Source organism: Mandrillus leucophaeus, unplaced genomic scaffold (genome assembly GCF_000951045.1).
Source record: "Mandrillus leucophaeus isolate KB7577 unplaced genomic scaffold, Mleu.le_1.0 Scaffold1721, whole genome shotgun sequence".
Classification (NCBI taxonomy): domain Eukaryota; kingdom Metazoa; phylum Chordata; class Mammalia; order Primates; family Cercopithecidae; genus Mandrillus; species Mandrillus leucophaeus.
This window is the reverse complement of record NW_012101723.1, coordinates 57,613-78,561: the sequence shown is the minus strand read 5'-3', so window position 1 is coordinate 78,561 and position 20,949 is coordinate 57,613. Positions and strand designations below refer to the sequence as shown.

The 20,949-nt window shown below is 38.9% G+C and overlaps 1 protein-coding gene across 2 annotated transcripts in view; it reads right to left on the bottom strand.

Annotated features, from left to right (window-relative positions):
- TMEM168 (transmembrane protein 168) overlaps positions 1–16,564 on the bottom strand; it is a 30,196-nt gene extending 13,632 nt beyond the window's left edge. The window contains exons 1-2 of one of the 2 annotated variants that reach the window (XM_011977065.1): positions 15,851–16,282; positions 9,403–10,658 (exon numbers count right to left, since the gene is read on the bottom strand). In XM_011977065.1, coding sequence (XP_011832455.1) covers positions 9,403–10,530 — 1,128 coding nt within the window. In that variant the 5' untranslated portion in view covers positions 10,531–10,658; positions 15,851–16,282. Of the gene's footprint in view, positions 1–9,402; positions 10,659–15,850 lie in introns of both variants that reach the window. The other variant, XM_011977066.1, reaches the window with a different exon arrangement.
- Positions 16,565–20,949: the final 4,385 nt, after the last annotated feature.

Genomic DNA, 20,949 nt, shown 5'->3' with positions numbered 1-20,949 from the left:
GTTTATATGATATAGTTTACCTTATAAAGCACTGAACTCTCTAGATGTGCAATCAAAATTTTAACAGAAGAAAATTTAAGGTCATATAAGCATTGTAAAAGTAGAATGGAAAGTAGAGAGGCAGAAGAAATAAGGAGAAGGCAACCAGGTATTAGCCGCAATGAAAAAGAAAAAATTAAGACTCATTTAAGTGAAAAGAAAATGGATAGTCACTTGAACATACCTTTAGAATATTAAACTATCACATTCTTTCTGTATTGCTACTGTACATACTATATGCCTAGGTGCATGAACACATGCTTTTAACACTAAGGGGTGGTTCATTTGATCAAAATTTAATTAAAAAATTTATTCCTGCAATAGAAAAATGAATATACTGCCCTATTTTGGTACATCCTATTTTGTCAATGACATAAATAACACAGTACATGCTCCATTTAGAAACACTATAAAATACAAATAAGTAAAAAAGATATGTGATTAAAATAATTCCAAATACCATCATCTATACGCACAACTACTCTGAAATATTCCCAGACTTCATGCAATGTATTTTTCACAAATACATATTCATGTGTATTTTTTTTACCGAAATGGGATACCTAATCTGTGAACATTTTAATCTAAGCTTACATAACTCTAAGTCACTTGTAAAGACCAAATGGCATTCCTATAATACATATAAAACTTTAATTGGTGGATCCTATTATTGGTATTTAAATTGCTTACAATTTGCCATTATACCAAAACTAGAATAAATATCAAGGTCTGATTATTAATGAGGTTAAGTACCTTTCACCACGTGGGTATCATCTGTGATGAAGTGTTAAATATTTTGCCCACCTTTCTATGGGGCTGACCTTTTCTTCATTGATTTAGCTTTGTTTGGTTCTGAACATAGTCTAAATGAAAGTGTTTTGCTGGTGACTCTGTAACTACCTTAATGTTGTTTTTTGCTTAACAAGAGTTCTTAATTATAATATAGTCACTTTATGCCTTGCTAAAAAAAATCCCTCTATCCAACCATTAAGAAGATATTTTAACATTATCCTCTAAAGGCTGTATTGTTTTGCCTTTCACATTTAAATCTATAATCCAAATATAATTGATTTTATGATAATGGCCCAATTTTTTCTTCTACAGAAACACTCAATTGTCCAAGCAGCAATTACTGAAAATATCAACCACTCCACATTACAGTGCCACTTTTGTCATAAGTATTCACGGATCTGTTTTTGGTCTCTCTTCTTCTGTTCTGTTGGTCTATTTTTTATCCTTTCACATATGTCCTTTGGCTTTCATTTCTTCCCTCTATTTTTGGGACTCTAATCAAACAAATATGAGATCTTCTTAACATATCCTCTGAGTCTTATCCTTTCCTTCTGTTCACTATTTTCCATACTTCTCTTTCATGCTGCTTCTTGTATAGCTTCTTCTGAACTGTATCTTCCAGTTCACTAATGCTCACTTCAGCTTTGTCTAACGTTATGTTTGTAACACTGAAATAATTTATTTCCTGATCCTAAAATTTCTATTTAGTTATTTTTAAAATCTGCCTTGTCATTTTTTAAAGTTTCCAGTATACTACCATTATGTCCTGATCTCTCCTTTTATTTTTGCAACTTAGCATGATGGTTTTCCGTTTGATAATTCCAATACCTAAAGATTTTTTTCTGTTGTCTGTTGATTTTGCTGCTTCTTGCTCTTGTGCTGTGTGTGTGTGTACCTGGTTAAATTTATAAGCAGAACGCTGGATATAAAAATTATATTATTATTAATTTTAGGCCTAGATAATGACACTTTGTCCTAGGGACAACTGTTTCTTCCAGAGAGCTGCGGACATCACGAGTCTACATATCTTAATCCGGGTTTGACCACTTAATACCAGGTTGAACCACCAACAGGACACAAGGGGGCAGAAAGCAAGTTCATGAGAGGGCTATAACACACATGGCTCCACCCTCTTCTTTCACTGTGTAAGCGTAAAATGGGAAGTAATTTACCAGAGATCTCACTTCTGGAGGCCCTGGGCTTGGCTTTTATTTTTGCCACTCTTGAGGGGGCCAAAAGTGCAGCTCAGCTTTGAAAACAGTTTCCTCTATGTATACAAATGTCTGCAAGACCCAGCATCGAGTCTTTTCATCCCAGGAAGTATGGTGTGTTTTTCCATTCATTCAAGTCTTCCTTTATAACCTACATTGAGGTTTACAGTAATTTTAAAATAAAAGTTTGATAAGTTTAAAACTTATTTTATGTTTCTGTTCTTACAAATGGAATCAGTTCCAATTTTCTGATGATTGATTTCCAGGCTATTACATTTTATATATTTACATATTTTTTCTAAACAAGTGCTTCTCATCTTCAGTATGTTTTTACTATTAGAAAAAGTATTGAACGGTTTCATTTAGCAGCAAACTAAACAAATGATAAAGTTCAATTGCCAATCAATTTGTAGATGACTTAAATGAAAAGCCTAATAATTCAAAATTCCAATTAAAATGTTAATTGATATTGATGTTATTCAATACCCTAATGTTGGTTATGTAACACTGATGATGATATTTGATACAGTAGGACTAAATAAGTAGATATTCGGGGGTTTACTGATCACAATTCATAAATAACAGATGATCTGTTACTACTTGCTTTTTATATTAAAAAATCTTAGAAACTGAGAATTTTATGCTGATTGACAGGTCTCACTCTGTCATCCAGGCTGGAGTGCAGTGACATGATCACAATTCACTGCAGCCTTGACCTCTCAGGCTCATGTGATCCTGCCACCTTAGCCGCCGAAGTAGCCTGGGACCACAGGCAAATGCACCACCATGCCTGGCTAATTTTTTCATTTTTGTAGAGATGAGGTCTCCCTATGTTGCCCAAGCTGGTCTCAAACTCCGGGGTTCAAGCAATCCTCCCGCCTTGGCCTCCCAAACTGTTGGAATTACAAACATGAGTCATCATGCCTGGCCCTGTCATACATTTTTAAAAAGCAAATTTATCAGGAAAAAACCATTAAGTACTTCTATTAGGTTATTTTGAAAAAGCAAGCTTAGAAAAACAGTATTAAATATTCTATTAAGATCACACACAAGTTAATGTTTTGGCAATACAAAAATTCATAATTTTAACTGAACAGATGGCAAGTATGTCCAGGGGAAGCCAAAATACATTTAGGATGTTTTATCCACTTGCCACTTTCAGAGAGCTTCAATTTTATTGGCCTGCAAACCTTTACTCTATAGCTTCAATCTAGAAGTCATTTGTGATTTTGGAGTACTCCTTACACCTTAATTCCAAGTAACAAATAAGATCAATTGATTAAAGCCTATAAGTACTTTTTCTCCTTTGCTCTCAAATTATCCTCAGCTCACTATCAAATTTTAAGACATGGCTCATATTTCAGAGCAGATACAAACTCAGCACAAAAGAAGACCAATAAACAACCTGTAAGTGATGCCCTTTGAATAAAAGTTGTTACTAGTTATTACAGCTCTATTCAGCTGGGCTTTCAAGTCAAGGTCAAAGTATTCAACGTTTCATATCCTAAAATTTTTCAGGTAACAGGAACAAAATTTCTTTCTGCAATGTCGGTTTTAAAATGTAACATTTACATAAACATATACGGCTTGTTTGTTTAGAAGTATTTTTTTATGAGTCACCTTATGCAAACCAGATTTGGAAAACATACATAGAAGCCTAAAGAAAGTAAAGCCCAACTAAGAAACAGAATACATAAATGCAGCAGTATATAAATGGAGAGACTGTGAGAAATCTAGCTTTAAGAAACCACAGGCAACTTTCAAAATTTGCTTGGTTCAGGAAATGTAAGAACATTATGAAGACTACTGTATAATTTTAAAGTCAAATGACTTCTTTATGCAGAAGAAGTAGGGCATAGGGGAAAGGACCCAAGCTTCGGAGTTAGACTTTGGTTCAATCCCAGCTCAGCCACTTCCTATGTGTGCACGAATAAGTTAATTAACCTTTTCAGTCTTGATTTCTGGAATATATACATAGATAATTTATGTCATGAGCTTATTCTGTAGATTAGAAATACATATGTATGGCAGTATAAAGTTAAATTCTTTCCACATGACCCAGCAATTCCACATCACACTAAAATAAAAGCTTATGTTAACACAAAACCTTGTCTACAAAGGTTTATAGCAGCTTTATTCATAATTACCAAAAAAACTGCAAATAATTTCAGTGTCTCTCAACTGGGTAAAGGATAAACTGTGGAACATCCATACAATGGGATATTGCTCACAATAAAAGTAACTAACTTACTGATGGCACACAGTAACACAGATGAATCTCAAATGATGTAAATAAGAAGTCAAACTTAGGGCCAGGTGCAGTGGCTCACACCTATAATCCCAGCACTTTGGAAGGCCAAGGCAGGGAGGACTGCTTGAGCCCAGGAGGTCAAGGCTGCAGTGAGCCATGATTGTGCCACTGTACTCTAGCCCACACTGCAGAGCAAAACTCTGTCTCAAAAACAAAAGTCAGGCTCAAAAGACTACAGTGTTAAATGATTTTACGAATATGACATTCTGGAAAAGGAAAATTTCTAGGAACGGGAAACAAATCAGGTTGCCAAGTACCTGGGGGTTGGGAGAAGGACTGACTACAAGGAAGCAAGAGGGAATTCTGGTGGTGATTTAACTGCACTACACGTTGACTGTGGTAGTAGTGGTCACACAAATATATGTGTTTGTCAAAATAACAGAATTACACACTAAAAAAGATTAATGTTTCTATATGTAAATTTTTCCTTAATAAAAAATTTTTTATGTTAAGCTAAGTAAAACAAAACCCAAGTTTTCATATGCAAAACCTTAAAAAAAATGGCTAAACCCATTTTTTGGAATTATGATCTAAATTACAACTGTGCTCCATAAGGCATGTTAATCTTGCATGTTTTTACTTCTCTAATAGTAAAAAAAAGTACATTTGAGTCCCTAAAAATATATTTTAAAAGACAAAGAAACCTATAAGGTATTTAATAAATTCCAAATGTCCACTAGGTCATTACCTCAGTAAGATCCATCATCATGTCTTCCCTCATCCTACATTCTTATCTGCTCTCTTCAGTTTCTCAACATCTTTTTAACATTTTGACTATCTACCACGTCTGAACTTTCAACTTTACATTTTATCAACTAATATAAAATTCGCTTTAAATTTACTTCTCAACAAAATCTACTAGGTTTTTCCTCTGATAATACTCTCAATTTTATCCTTATCATAGCCCTTTTCCCTATCACCTTAGTCCAAGTCCTTATCTCTTGCTCCTGGCTAGCCTTCTTGATTTCAGTCTATGTCTACTTTCATAGATTCTGTCATAGCTGGCAAACTGATCTGCTCAAAGCCTTCTTTAATTCCTCATTTTTTTCTTGGCACATTGGGTCTGCCCTCACCTAATCAGTGGCACAGTTTTTCTAGTAAAAATAGATTGAAGGATATTTTAATTGGACAGTGAGAAAAACTGGTTTAGTACCTTAGTATTACTCTCACAGAAATATGACAAATGGTTTTAGATTATATTAAAAACTTAATATCATTTAGGAAATAAGTAAAAATAGTTCAATTTTAAAAATCAATTAAAATCCAATTTAAATAATCTGAGATAGCCCTCAGAATTTATTTGCATTAAATGATGGTGTTATTATCCCCAGAACAGTCATGTCCTAACAAAGCTCTTAATTATTTGCCTTTCTACATAATTTTCTGGTTCTTTCATAATTCAAGAGATCTGGAACATGTACAAATTCAGCAGATACTTCCCAAATTATGTTTCACATAGAGGTTAAAAGGTATGGGTGTGGGGAGGTGTGTAATGTAAGTAATGAGGGTAGAGCAAGGACTTCACGGTCAAGTTAGTTTGGAAATGTTTTTCTTTCTGTACTTTGAACATTTTTTTCTCAGAGCACACTCACTAACATCTCACAGAACACTGGGCAGAGCAGAGTTTGAAATCTTTCTACAGAGGATTGGTTAAATTAAGTTGAAAAAATTTAGTTACCTTTAAGGCATAATGCCTATGCCATGGGCAGCAGTTTCCAAATAGCGACCAATTGTGGAATGCAGACACAACTCATGTAGATTCACACTGGTCTTGAATAGCTAAATGAATATATTGCCACTAAATGAGTACGCTGGTGACCGGAAGTGTTTGCATCACATTGAAGATTTTTAGAGACACAGAGTCTCATGCTCTTCCCCAAAATTACTGAATTCCAATCTTCGGAATTTTAACAAGATCCCTACATGATTCACATGCATACTGAGGAGTGAGAAACACTGGTCTGGAACAAAGATTGGCAAACTTTTTCTTAAAAGGGCCAGATAGGGGGCCAGGTGCAGTTGCTCATACCTGTAATCCCAGCACTTTGGGAGGCCGAGGCAGGTGGATTACCAGAGGTCAGGAGTTAGAGACCAGCCTGGCCAACATGGCGAAACCCCATCTCTAACTAAAATACAAAAATTAGCCAGGCCTAGTGGTGGGTGCCTGTAATCCCAGCTACGTGAGAGGCTGAGACAGGAGAATTACTTGAATCCAGGAGGCGGAGGTTGCAGTGAGCAGAAATGGTGCCTTTGCACTGCAGCCTTGGTGACAAGAGTGAAACTCTGTGTCAAAAAAAAAAGGGGGGGGGGCAGATAGTTAATATTTTGTTTTGCACGTCATTGCAATCTCTGTTTTAACTACTCAACTATGCTGTTTACCATAATTACAAGAGTTAATACGGTAAGAAGATATAACAAAGATGCATTTACATCTAGGAACAGTGCTTCAAAATACATGAAGCAAAAAAAAAAAAAAAGAAATGACAGAATTGAAAAAGGAAGTAGACAATTCAGGAACTATAATAGAGATTTTAATCTATTACAGAACTAGACAGAAAATTAACAAGGCTATAGATACATGAATAACACTACCAACCAACTTAATCTAGCTGATATTTATAGTACACTGTACCCAACAACAGAAGACTCATTATTTTCAAGTCAACATGGAATAAAACATGCCATGCCACAAAGCAAGTGGCCTAAAAGACTAAAATCATACAGTGTTCTCCAGCCACATGGAATTAGAAATCAACGGAAAGAAATGTGAGAAACTTCCAAATATTAGGATATCACACAACAAACTTATAAATAACCCATGAGTCAAAGAAGAAATTTCAAAGGAAATTAGAAAACATCTCACCAGATGGCATAGTACTAACATAACGGGAGACATACAGGTCAGTATAACAAAAGAACTCAAAAATACAACCTTACATTTATGTTTAATTGATTTTAAACAAAGGCACCAAGGCAATTCAATAGGGGAAATGTTAATCCTTTCAACAAATGGTGCTGGGAACAATGAGACAGCTATATATTAAAAAAAAAAAAAAAATTAGATCCTTCTCTCATACTATAACTCAAAATGGATCATACACCTAAATTTAACAGTTAAAACAATAATGCTTTTGAAAGAACTGTGACCTAGTGTTGAGCAAAGACTTCTTAGATAAGCTACTAAAAGCAGAGTCCATAAAAGAAAAAGTGGATAATTTGGATTCTGTAAAATTAAAAACCTTTACTCCTGAAAACTCTTCAAAAAGTGTCATTCAGAAAATAGAAACGGAAGCCAGACTGGGAGTAAACATTTCCAAATCATTTATCTTACAAAAGGCTTGTATCCAGAATATATAAGGAACTCTTAAAACTCAATCAAGACAAATAACCCAGCTTTAAAATGAGCAAAAGATGTGAATATTTAAACAACAAAGTAAATGGCTAATACACACATAAAAGGATGCTCAACATCATTAATCATTAGAGACATAAATTAAAACCACAATGCTATCACCCTACATCTAAATCGAGGGATTCTCAAACAGATCAACTTTAGGAAAGAGCAGAATTGAAGGTGAAAATCAGGAAACTGATGCTCTTAAAATTATCTCTGCTGACAGACTCCTTGGAAAGTTTTTGTGTACCTCCAGTGGTACACACCATATCTGAAGACCACTAGATAAGAAAAACTTTGGAGACCAAGAAAATATTAATATTTGGTTAACAGAATTTGACAGCCTGGAATGGCATCCAGCATGAATGAGGTTGACTTAGAAAAGAAAAAGTATTTAGGGCTGGGAAAGGAGCTAGCAGGAAGAGAGGCAAGGAAGAGGGAGGAAAACTCATGCTTGAGTTTTGGACATCATCATCATAATTCTGATAGTATCCAACACTAGCAAGTACAGCAAACAAAGTAAGGACAATATCCTCAGGCCACACCCAAGATGTTTTCCTCATTTGGTTGACTCCCACCAGGATCCCTGCCCTAGCCCAGCTGACTAGAAAGCACCATGTCCAGGCAAGTCTCCACATCTCCCTCTTCAAAACACACTTCTAGAAATCACTCAGCAGCAACAAACTTACAAAGCAGAGAGCTGCACCAAGCAGAGCTGACTTTCCTCTAGAAATCACTGAGCAGCAACAAACTGTTTCAGAGAGCTGCACCAAGCAGAGTTGACTTTCCTTTATGCCCCACATCCCAGCCTGATGTACACAGATTATAGTATTTATCACACTGTAATCATAATTGTTTGTTTACATGCCAGCCTCTTCCTCCTCCCATTGGAGACTGTGCCACCTTTGACAGACATCCTGAGATCTTCCGCACCCACTACGGTGCCTGGCATATACGGTGCCTGACATAGTCAATACATGCTCAATTAATGGAAGACTGGGTTTGTTAATACTGCAGATGCAAACTCCAACTGTACAAATGTCTTTGTCTACAAGAACCTTTTAGAAAACATTTCTGGGCAGCAAAGTTCCTGTGAAACCCATGTTTTCTTTCTTAGGATAACCTCTAATCTATAATTAAGCAACTGATATGTAGTTATATATCTAACACCTTTTATATAAAATCTTCAGAGAAATGGCTACATACAAGAAACATCTTACAATGAGGAGTCCAGGGAATAGACAGAAATTAAGTAACCTTGTTCCTGCCAGTATTAGTGACTCTGGATGTGTCTTCTTTGGCTTTCAGTTTCCTCATGGGTATAATGAAAGGATCAGAATACTATCTTTAAATACTTTCCGAATGTTAGTTTTCTAAGATTCTTTAATCGACGAGTGTTTCACTAATGAACAGTCAGGAAGTGGGAGGCATCTCAATGCTGAGTGTTCATAACATTTTGGTACTTCTTTGCTAGAGATCAAACAAATTATCCTCTTGAAACACATTCAGTACTTCAATTCCATGAACAAAATTAAATAAGAGCAAATATGAATATCCTTTTGAAATCAGGAACTTTACCTTACAACTTTAATTTCAATTATTGAAGTTAGCATTTTATTACATCATTGGGGTTGATGGACAAACAATAAGCTTACCTGCCAGGAAACTGCTCCCAAAATCGCTGTTGCAAGAAGACTAAAAAACACCAACTGCTCTGAAATCAAGCAAAAATGGCGCATCCCTTTGGATGCCATGATTCTATCAAGGCTATTGTAATCTGTCCTGTGGGTAAAATATACTTTATGGCAGTCATTTAATTTGGTATGGAATCCCCAAAGAGTTAAAAGAAAAATAATATGACAAATCATCCAGAAAATTCCAAAAATGGAAAAGCCAGGTATTACAAAATACCAGAGATGAGTGTCTCTAAGTTTAAATGCTGAAAGAATAAAAAATGTAAGCTCAATCATTCCAGCAAAAACGACTGAAAGTCTTCTGCAAATTCTTCCACGGTACAAAAAGGGTTTCCATCTTTCAGTTACTGAAAGTCCACTAAAATAAATGTCAAGGAAAGGATCAGTTATCAGGCAAATAAAAAAACATGCAAAAGCAATCGGATTTTTGGGAGTTTCCAATGAGGAAAAAAATAACAAAACTGCAAAAATAACTAAGTTTGGAATAGCTAAGAACGATTTCATTCTCAGATCAATAATCAGCATAGCCAGAGCCACAACAAGCAAAATGACACTCAGAGACTTCTCCACCAACATAGTTGTGCTGGCAATGGCAAATCCAACAAGCTCTAGAAATTCAATTGTGGTTAGTAAAGTGGGTCGATGACGGACGTAACCAGAAATTCTCTCCACCAGAGAGCACAATATCCTTAATACTATGGATGTCAGAAGCAAATATTTGGTTGATTCTTCTTTTACATCATTTTTAAAGGATGAATTATCAAGAAAACATAGGAGGCCAAGCAAGAATCCAAACCAAAGATTGGAGAGACTTAAACTTGCTGCTTCCATTGAAAAATAATAATAGAGTATGCTGGCGATTCCAAGAACAAAAAGACCAAGAATAAAAATTACCAAAATTAAGGAATTTGCTGTTTTTTCCCATCTTACGTATAGACCTAAGCATATAGCAACCAATAAATTGATTCTGGCTAAATAGCCAAGATACCGCACTGAAGAATGCATGTTCACTTCTCTATTTACTTCTTCCAGTCTTGTCATTGCTAAATAGAGACAATGACTAAAGCAGTAACGCAGTGATTTACACATGTAACCAGCAATGTGGGCTTTTCCCTCACGTTACAAAAATTAACTGCTTGTATTTCATCCAGTATATCCAGTGTATCCGCAACTCCTATTTCAACATTTTCTCTCGTGGAAATTTTGTTTATAGTGATCTAAAAAGAAGAAGAAAATATTTCAGAGTTAATTTTATATAATTTACTCATTATTTTATATAAAGATGCATATAAAAAGTGAAAAAAATCCAGTTTAAAAACTGAAATCCAGTTTATAACCTGATTTGCAATATCTTAATGATTACTGTTTCTGGCTTAAAACTTGGCAGTTTATCCAAACAGACATGGCTGTGCCTTCTACTCATCATATGCTATGACTGCATGATTAGAATTGTTCTTCCAGAGATGGTGAAGAATTCACCTAATCCATTCTGGTTTAAATATCTGGTTTTTCAACAACAAGGAAATGTGATATGTTAGCTTTAGCTTAGATTGTAGCAGGTTTTGGTACAACATAAAGCTACTTAGTTCTTAAAGCAAATGAAGGACTTCACTGTTACCTCTAATGTGAAAAGCACTTGTATATACTAGTAGTAACAGCAACCATTACTACCTGCCAAATATCCCCTACATCTTTTTACAAGGCAGCTCTAGAATGTTACACAAGGTCTTTACATTATTTAACTAATAAACTCACTAGTATTAAAGTTACTCAGTCCCTAAAGTTGAGCCATAATTCTCCCTGTACTTTTACCTCTATTAAATTACTCTGATTACTAAACTTGCTTTCCAAATCTAAACACTATCTCTATAGAAACCAATTCCTGATCAATTCCGAGTCAAAAATGAAAAACTGAAATGCTCACCCTAATAGTCATTATAAAGTAAATGAAGAACTTTTCAATTCTACTTAAACAAATGTTACTACAATTATTTGTTAGAGGACCCAGGAAATTAAAAGCTTCCACAAGTCACACCTAAAAAATGACAGTAGTCAAAAAATGATTTAACCATCTATTATAATTCTTCAAAATTTCCTAGTATACTGTTTCAAAAGAACTGATCAATGATTCATGGTAACTCTATCTAAAGAGAACCCAATCAGACACTTAAAAAGAAAATAGGACCAGGCATAGTGGCTCTCTCCTGTAATCCCAGAACTCTGGGAGGCTGAGGCAGGCGGATCACTTGAGGTCAGGAGTTAGAGACCGGCCTGGCCAACAGGAAAAAAACCCTGTCTCTATTAAAAATACAAAAATTAGCTGGGCGTGGTGGCAGGCATCTGTAATCCCAGCTAACTCGAGAGGCTGAGGCAGGAGAATCGCTTGAACTCAGGAGGCGGAGGTTGCAGTGAGCCGAGATTGCACCACTGGATTCCACCCTGGGGGATAGAGCGAGACTCTGCCTCCAAAAAACAAACAAACAAACAAACAAACAAACAAAAAATACTAGTTTGTGATTAGTTTATCTGTACTTTCTTAATAGCTCTACACTAAAAGGCTCAAGAGAAATATGAGAACCTAGAATCAACTCTTCGTACTCATTTGGCTGGAGAGGAATGTTACTAAAGCAACCTTAGGGTCTCTGGGAAGTTCCAAGTATTATTACTTATTTTGCTTTTATATGTTCAACAAGCATTTTTTAAAAAATTTTTTACAACTAAGTCTATTTAAGTATTCCAACTGACTTGCCTTAATTAAATTTGTATTCACTTATGTCTTAAGGTACCACATAATGTTAAAGAAAATGTCTTCCTTTGGTATATTTTGGTTTATCTTTTTAACTTGAGTGTGAGAAACTGACAAAATCTGGAATGCACTGAGGTTTTTTTTAAAACATCACTATTGTGTGTTATAAAATAATTCAACAAATACATTAGAATATTTATCCTCAAAGAGCTGATGGTACAATCTGGGCTCAGACTACTGAACACTGCTGGACAGGAGGGGAAAAAAAACCACACACGAGGCTAAATAGTACCACTCTAAATCCATGGAACATCCTTCCCTGGTCAACATTCTTCTCCATTCTTGTGACTACTCAAAACCCTACTTCCTCTCTTCAAATCTCTGATACCCTACTTCTTCCTATTGCATGCTCACCAGATGATTCTGCCTCCTAGAGAGTCATCAAAAGGGAGTTCACTTGAGTTCCCAAGTCCACAAACCCATCTCTACTTATATGTCCAAATATAAGGAAAGAAGGCTGTTGCTTCTCTAAGGTTAAATCTTTCAGCCATATTGTGCATCTTTCCTTCTGCCTCTTCCAGAACATCAGACTCTCTCCTCTCTGCAAACTCTCACTTTTATCTATTAGTATTTAAACATTTATAAACTGTTTCTTTTAAAAACAATACCAAAAAAGTTAAGAAACAAAACAAAAACAATCCTTGCTAATCCCCATATCCTATATGAAACTCAATCTTGTGTCCTTTTGACAGCTGGGAGGTAGTTGCTTTACTTCTTACCTACTCACTTTTCAAACCACTAAATGGTGTTTCCCACTACACAACTGCTCTGCTAAGTGCTGAAATGACCTGTAAATTCCTAAATCCAATGGGTACTTTTCACTCAGTATCTTGCGTACTCTTTTTCTGGGGGGGTGGGGGGGGTGGGGGAACGGAGTCTCGATGTGTTGTCCAGGCCCGAGTGCAGTGGCAGGATCTCGGCTTGCTGCAACCTCTGACTATCGGGTTCAGGCGATTCTCCTGCAACCTCTGACTATCGGGTTCAAGCGATTCTCCTGCCTCAGCCTCCAGAGTAGCTGGGATTACAGGAGCCCATCACCATGGCCAGTTAATTTTTGTATTTTTAGTAGAGATGGGGTTTCACCATATTGGCCAGGCTGGTCTCAAACTCCTGACGTCAGGTGATCCACCGGCCTCGCCATCCAAACTTCTGGGATTACAGGCACAAGCTACTGCACCTGGCCTTTTTTTTTTTTTTGAGACGGAGTTTCACTCTTGTTGCCCAGGCTGGAATACAATGGAGCGATCTCGTCTCACCGCAACCTCGGCCTCCCAGGTTAAAGAGATTCTCCTGCCTCAGCCTCCCAAGTAGCTGGGATTACAGGCATGCGCCACCACACCCGGCTAATTTTGCATTTTTAGTAGAGACAGGGTTTCTCCATGTTGGTCAGGCTGCTCTCGAACTCCCAATCTCAGGTGATCCGCCGGCCTTGGCCTCCCGAAGTGCTGGGATTACAGGCGTGAGCCACTGCACCTGGACGTATCCTGCATATTCTTTAAACAAACTTACATTGTTGACTTCTCTCTCTTTCCAAACCATTCCTTTTCGTGGGCATCCAAAGACTAAGTCTCCAGATTTTTTTTCTTAATTCATTGGTTTCCCCTCCTTGGTCTCCTTGAAGGCTCTTCATTCTCAATCCATCCTTTATAATGTTCAACCCCAAACCTAGGCTTTTCTCTCACTACATACTTTCTCTAAGCAATGTCATTTATTTCTATGTCTTCAATTATTATCTCTCTACTTAAGTGCACACATATATTAATCTACTATAGAAATTGAAGCACCAGCTCTGTTCTGCACTGTTAACAGAGGTAAATACCTGGAAACAAAGTAAATGTAAACATGTAAAAAAAAAAAAAAATTAGTCAAGTACAGTGCATCCATATAATGCAATATATGCAGTTACCTTCTGATGGACCAAAATCAACATGGCAGATTGTTTTTAAATGGCTAATTTACAAAAGTCTTTCCCCATCCTGATCTTCTTCAAAAGACAGCCTGAGTTAGAGAATAATAGAAAAACATTACAATCTTTTTCAATTGGTTTGCCATCATTAATGATTCAATGAACAATTATTCCAGAGGTAGATTAAAATGGAGCATAGAAGATTCAATATGCATATGGGAAAAGTTAACTAATCACTGCCAGAGTCTGATTATTTAATAAAACCTTACATACTACTCTAACCCTCCTCTCCACCATCATCTACATTTAACCTTCACCAAGTCCTGTCTACTATTCTTCCTAAACATTTTTTAAGTGTTTCTACTTCTCGTCCCCAGGGTCACCATCCCGATTTTGGCCACCATCATGTTGAACATTTCCCTGTATCCACTCTTGCCCTCTCTAAGAAGTGTACTTTTTAAAACCAAAATGTAGCGCTCCAATGGCGTCCCATCACCCTTAACAATAAAGTCAAAACTCCTTCAATGCCTTATAAGGCTCTCCGTGTTGGGCCTGAATAACTCTCCTGCCTTATCTGTTACCACTCTTCCTCTCACACTTTGTTTTCCAAACTTACTGACCTTTCAATTACAAACTGCACAAATGCTATTCCCAAGCCAGGTACACTCCTTTTCCTCCTCCTGGCCCCACCCCAGTGCTCACACCTGGCTTACTGCAACTCTTCAGGTCTCAGATAAAACATTATCTTAAGAGATTATCCTTGCCCCCTCCCCATTACATGACCCCCGTACTTTCTCTGTTACATACCATCACTTATTTCATGTCTGCTTTTCCCACTAGATCAAAAGGTCTCTGAGGGTTTGTCTTCAATACTGTACACCCAGTGACTAGCAAAAATTCGGCATCAAGAAGGTATTCAATACATGCTTGTTGAAAAATAAAGACTAATACAGAAATAATTACATTTAACAACAATGGTCGCCACTGGACACTTATTAATGCATAAAGAGAATACAGAACTTAGCTAATATCTCACAACTAATAACTGGTAGTACTAAGGGAGATTGCATAAATGTTTGGTATCTCTTTCAGCTTTCCACCAGTCTTTACTTAATTCACCCAAATTCTTCCAACTCAATCCTCTCTCCATGTCCTATCTCTAGGGAATGACTTGAGGCATACCGTATCACTTGCATTATCCTTCACTCAGAAACTTTCTGTCCCATCTAGAAGTGTCAAGGCTGAAAGAACTACACTGAAAAAACAGGGCCAGGGAATTTCAGTGCTTCGGTTCTGAGTTACTGATAACTATTTGAGCCATCTCATACGAGGAAAATGGTATCTCGAATATTAAACTCCTGGGCACTAGAGCAGCAATAGCAATTTCTCTCCCTTTCGGCCTCCTTTTAGTGAGATGTGGGAGGTCCTACAAGGAGCTTGGCTGTTCTCCACCATTCTCTACCTCGGGAGAGCGCGACCACAACGTGGCGCCCAGTTGAGGGGGAACCCTTGCAAGACACGGAGAGGCGCTCCCACACCCTCCAATCTCCAACCACCACTGTCAACTCCTCCAGGGGCAGGTATCCTACCCCGGCCCTGGGAGGCTGGCTGGGCGGAACTTGGGGTCCACCACGCGGAGCCCTGGCGGTGTCTGCACCTACCTCTCGCCGCCCTGCCGTCCATCCATTTCTCCCTACCTGACTCGGCCGTCGCCACCAACGCGCTCTCCCAAACCTCGGAATCAGTTCCAAAACCAAACCAAAAAGGAGGAGGGCAGACAAGGCTTCGCCTGCGACGGAAAACAGGGAGGCGGCACGCCTTGGGGAACGAGGGCCCGAGGCCATACGCGCTAATACAGGCCGGTGTTTGTGGAAACTTTCTCCGTTACCAGCCCGGCCGCGACCGCCATGTTTCCGCCGCCAAAATCCGCGACGGTACGGAACGTCGCCGGGGTCAAACTGAGCGGCGCGCGTCCTTCCCGAGGCCCGGCCCCCTCCCCGCCCAAACCCGCGCGCCGCCGCGCACCGAGGTGAGCAAGACGCTGCGCGAGTGTCAACTGCCCCACCTAAGGCGCCTGACTTCCTCGAGCCAAAGTCGACTCCTGGGACCTGGAATCAGTGACTGAGAACAGACAGCAGAAAGACCACCAAAGATCAGGCTGACAGTGCCCATCAAGCATCTAGGCCACCGCCTCGCGCTGGACCGAACGGGGACAGGGCGGACGGGACTGCTACGCGTGGGCTGTAAATACTGCGGGAGGCGTTGCTGCTCTTTAATATATATGGCATAATATATGGCTTTGTAACCAGCTAAGCCCCAAGCTCCTTAGGCCCGCCCTCAGAACCCTTCAGTTCCTCAAATGCCGGGACATGTCGGGTTTTGCTAAACATTAAATCACCTTAGCATAGTGCGTGACACAAAGTTAGCACTTAAATACTTGTAAAATAATAACGTACAATAGGCTCTCCACGATCCCTAGTTCTCTCCTCCCACTTATTTTGCATGTATTATCTATATTTTTCCTATTTTCCATAATAGAGTGTGAATTTCCTAATTTTCATAATAGATGTTGGGGGTTGGCGTGGCCAGCACATCTACAAGAATGAACAACCCTCAGATTGAGATTCTGCATATGTATATGAAAATTTTGAGTTAGAGTCTCTCGAGACTCCTAAAAGCAATCGCAACTCAACTTCCCAAATCTGTAACTAGCTCTCTGGGGAACACCAGTGTCACATTTCCAACTACTGCTAGATGTTTCTACTCAAATATATTGTCATCACGTCCAAATCAACTTGCCTTTAAAGGACATTTATATATATTTATTATGCTTCCCATTTGAATCCCCTTCCGTATTTGGAGAATTCCACACCTTAGTTAAGAGTCTAATGGCTGCAGCTGAAATGCTGAACCCTTGTTTAACCAATCATGTGTACCTGCTGGAAGCCATGAGTCAACAAAGGTACAGAAAGCTACACTCCCAGGTCACCTGTAGGAGTATAGCAAGTGTAGAAACCGAGAACCCATCCCCAACAGCAAGGTAAGCTTCTGGGGCAGTAGTCAGAGTGTTGGCATCCACCATTAACATGTCAGAGATGGAAGATGCCTATGCTTGGTGAGGGTCACAACCCCAGAGCCCTTTCCCAATCTGTTCTGTAGCCTGTTAACAGTCTCTGTGTATATTTCTGGGTAGCCTGTGACAGACTCTGTACTATATAGCCATGAGGCAGGAGAATAGGGTCTAAAGGCAAGGAACTTAAGGCCGATTCATGCTGACTTCCTAGAACTAAATCAAAAGAAAAGCCCCAACTTTCCACACCTGAGGAACAAAAGGACCCGTCCCCCTCCCCCACCATCTCCCTTTTCTGCGTGGCAGACGGAAAATTGAAAGTACCTCTGATTGGTTGCTTTCCACAACGAATCAGATGTTTGCATAGTGTGTAACCTTTGTAACTTCGCTTCAGTCTCTGATTGGTTGCTTTCTGCTATCAGACTGATTGTGGGCCACTATATTTGTGTGTGGTGTACACCAAGTGGCCAATGGGAAACCTCTAGGGGTATTTATACCCCAGAAAATTCTATAACCCGGCCGCCCGGCTCTTGAGTCCCATGTTCCGGCTGCTCACGCCCTGTGGAGTGTACTTTCATTTTCAATCTCTGCTTTTGTTGCTTCATTCCTTCCTTGCTTTGTTTGTGCGTTTTGTCCAATTCCTTGTTCAAGATGCCAAGAACCTGGACACCCTCCACCGGTAACAGCCAGAGGTAGTTTCTGGCCATGTAGGTGCTTCCTTTGAGCTACTTAGCGTCCTCCAGTAAACTTACTTTCTGCTTAAATTAACTACAGCTGCATTCTGTTGCTTAGCACTAAGACCAGCTCACTAAATCAGTGGTTTTTCATCATCTTCCTCTGACCTGGTCTTCTGCCTTATGACTTTAAAACCATTTTTGATGCTTGTTATCTTGTCCTTATACTTTAGAATACTTCAGTGAGATGTGTATATGTTTGAAAGTTAATCTGCACAGCCCAGGGTGGGTAATTGGCATTTGAAAGACTAATAAAAACTGTTCACTGCAGAGTTGAATGCACAGATGCTTCCAGTATCACCATGTAAATCTGCACTAGGTGTACCTCAGCATAAAGGATTAGAAAGAATTCTTCATTGTGGAAACAAGATATTCAAGATACGTGACTGGCTAGAATATTGTACAAGCACCTCTTTGCATAACTGTGGAGTAGAAATCTGAGTGTAGCAGGCCGACACCCTTCAGAATGGCTGTTAGTCTAGACTTAATATTTTGCCACAAAGTACTATTTGTACTGTTTTTTGTGTCTGCTTGCTGATAAGATTTGTGTAGTAGCATTCAGTCTGAGACTTGTTTTAACTGTAGGACACTACTTAGTACCAAGGGAAAAGAAAGATAGCCTTGTCAATCATTAGTTATTGAAGTCTACCAGTATTCACCAAAAAAAATTTGAAAGTTATGAATGACCAAGTGCTGTTCATTTTCATCCACCCTATCTCTTGCATTTATTATTTCCCATCAACTTCTATTGCTTCTACTCTGTTATGGTATTCAGTAACCTCTATGCTGGTCATCTTGATTTCAGCCTCAGCTCAGTCTAATCCATTACACAGGCCCCTGGCTGATACTTTCAGAGTACCACGCTTTGTCACTTCTGGGATTAAAACCAGTGACTTGGCCAGGCGCAGTGGCTCATGCCTGTAATCCCAGCACTTTGGGAGGCCGAGGTGGGCGGATCACAAGGTCAGGAGATCGAGACCTCCTGGATACCACGGTGAAACCCCGTCTCTACTAAAAATACAAAAAATTAGCCAGGCGTGGTGGCAGGCGCCTGTAGTCCCAGCTACTCGGGAGGCTGAGGCAGGAGAATGGCGTGAACCCGGGAGGCGGAGCTTGCAGTGAGCCTAGATCACGCCACTGCACTCCAGCCTGGGCGACAGAGCGGTACTCTGTCTCAAAAAAAAAAAAAAAAACAAGTGACTTACACAGGCTACAGAATAAAGTCCAAATTCAGTCTGGCACCTGAGGCCCTCAAGGACCCAATCTAAATCCCCCTTTATCCTGAAAGTAGAAGTGTCAGGGTCAGATTCTGACATCTGGTACATCCACAGCCAAACACCTAAATATAAAACAGCCACCTGGGAAACATTGCAGACACTGGTGATTTCAGGTTCTGGTTAATGATGGCGGTATAATGATCCTAATCACTGGAGTATCCATTCTTTAACACCTGCTTCTATACAGACAAGGTCTGTGTGCTTCAGGCCAGGAATATCACCTGAGGAGTTATTTCAGACTAGGAACAGCTGATGAAAATATAATCATGATAATAAGAAAAGGAAGAGGGAGCAGCACCCATCACAGGAGGTACTCCAATCCTATCACACATTCTAGTCCTCCGGCAGGGAGTCACAGATGAATCCTATGTTATTTCTTATGTTCTCTATTGTTTTTCTCCTACTTTTTCCATTTATTCAGTTCAATCCTAGGGCTAAACTAACTCAGATTCTCCATAGAAAATCAGCTGGGCCTCCCTTATTACCTCTGGGTAATACTTTGAGTTTACAAAGTACTTTCACCTATATCATATAATCTACACAAAAACCCAATCATGTAAATATTTTCATCACCAGTTTGCAAATAATGTAACCAAGGTCTAGAGATACTACATTGTTCTAGGTCCTCATAACTGTCTAAGATCAGGGTATTAAATCCAGTCTTTTGGCTTCAAGTTCTGGGCCATCAAGAGCAGCTTTCTAAATATCAACCCCCCTCTGTGGGGAATCACAGGTATTTCCTTCTTATTACTATTGTTTCAGTAAGTAGGGAAAGAGTTACAGCATTCAGTCTACACCTTAGAATTATCTGGCTAGACCAGTTAGAGTTTCCGAAATTAGCCTTGGGGGTGTGTGTGTGTGTGTGTGTGTGTGTGTGTGTGTGTGTGTGTGTGTGTACGCGCGCGTTTTTAAGGCCTCCCTCTCTTCCAGTGATTCTAATGTAAAGCACAGCTTGATAATCACTAAGTTATTACCTCCATTAGTGCAGTGGTTCTTCAAGTATGGTCCCCAGATTAGCTGCATTAACATCACCTGTTAGAAATGGAACTATAAGGCCCTATCCCCAGACCTACTGAATCAGAAACTCTAAGGGTAGAGCCGAGATTTTAGGATTCGGCTCAGATGTGTGTATCAGAAGACTCAACAGTGTCTTAATTGCAGTTTATTTCTTTCTCATGTAAAAATGGTCAAGAAGTAGGTGTTCCAGAGCAGACATGGTCCTTCCTTGGTGTTAGAGATCCTGATTCCTTCTTTTTTGCTACCCTGCCATTCTCAGGATGTGGCTTCCTCTTCATAGGCCAGGATGGCTGCCTGATTTCCAGCTATGACTTCTGAATTCCAGTCAGCAAGTAGGAAATGCACTTCCCCCCACCCTTACTTTGACACTTCTTGGAAGTTGTCTGACACATCAGCTCATATCACATTGACTAGTATTTAGTATTTATAGAGTCTGCAAAAGGTGGTAATTTTGGAGGCGGCCATGTGCCCACCTAAAATCAGGGTTCTCTTTCAGAGAAAGGAGAATAAATACTGGATGATAGCAAGCAGTATTTGCCAGAGTTAACTAACTGCTTTTTTTCTACCTCCAAAATTCTTAAGTGAGATGACAAGCATCATTATTGTTTGAACAGTTTCGGTTTGTTGTTCTAAGTGATGCTCCTTATTTAATTAGTCTTTTCATTGTATTAATGATGGCAAGTATTTATTCATATGGC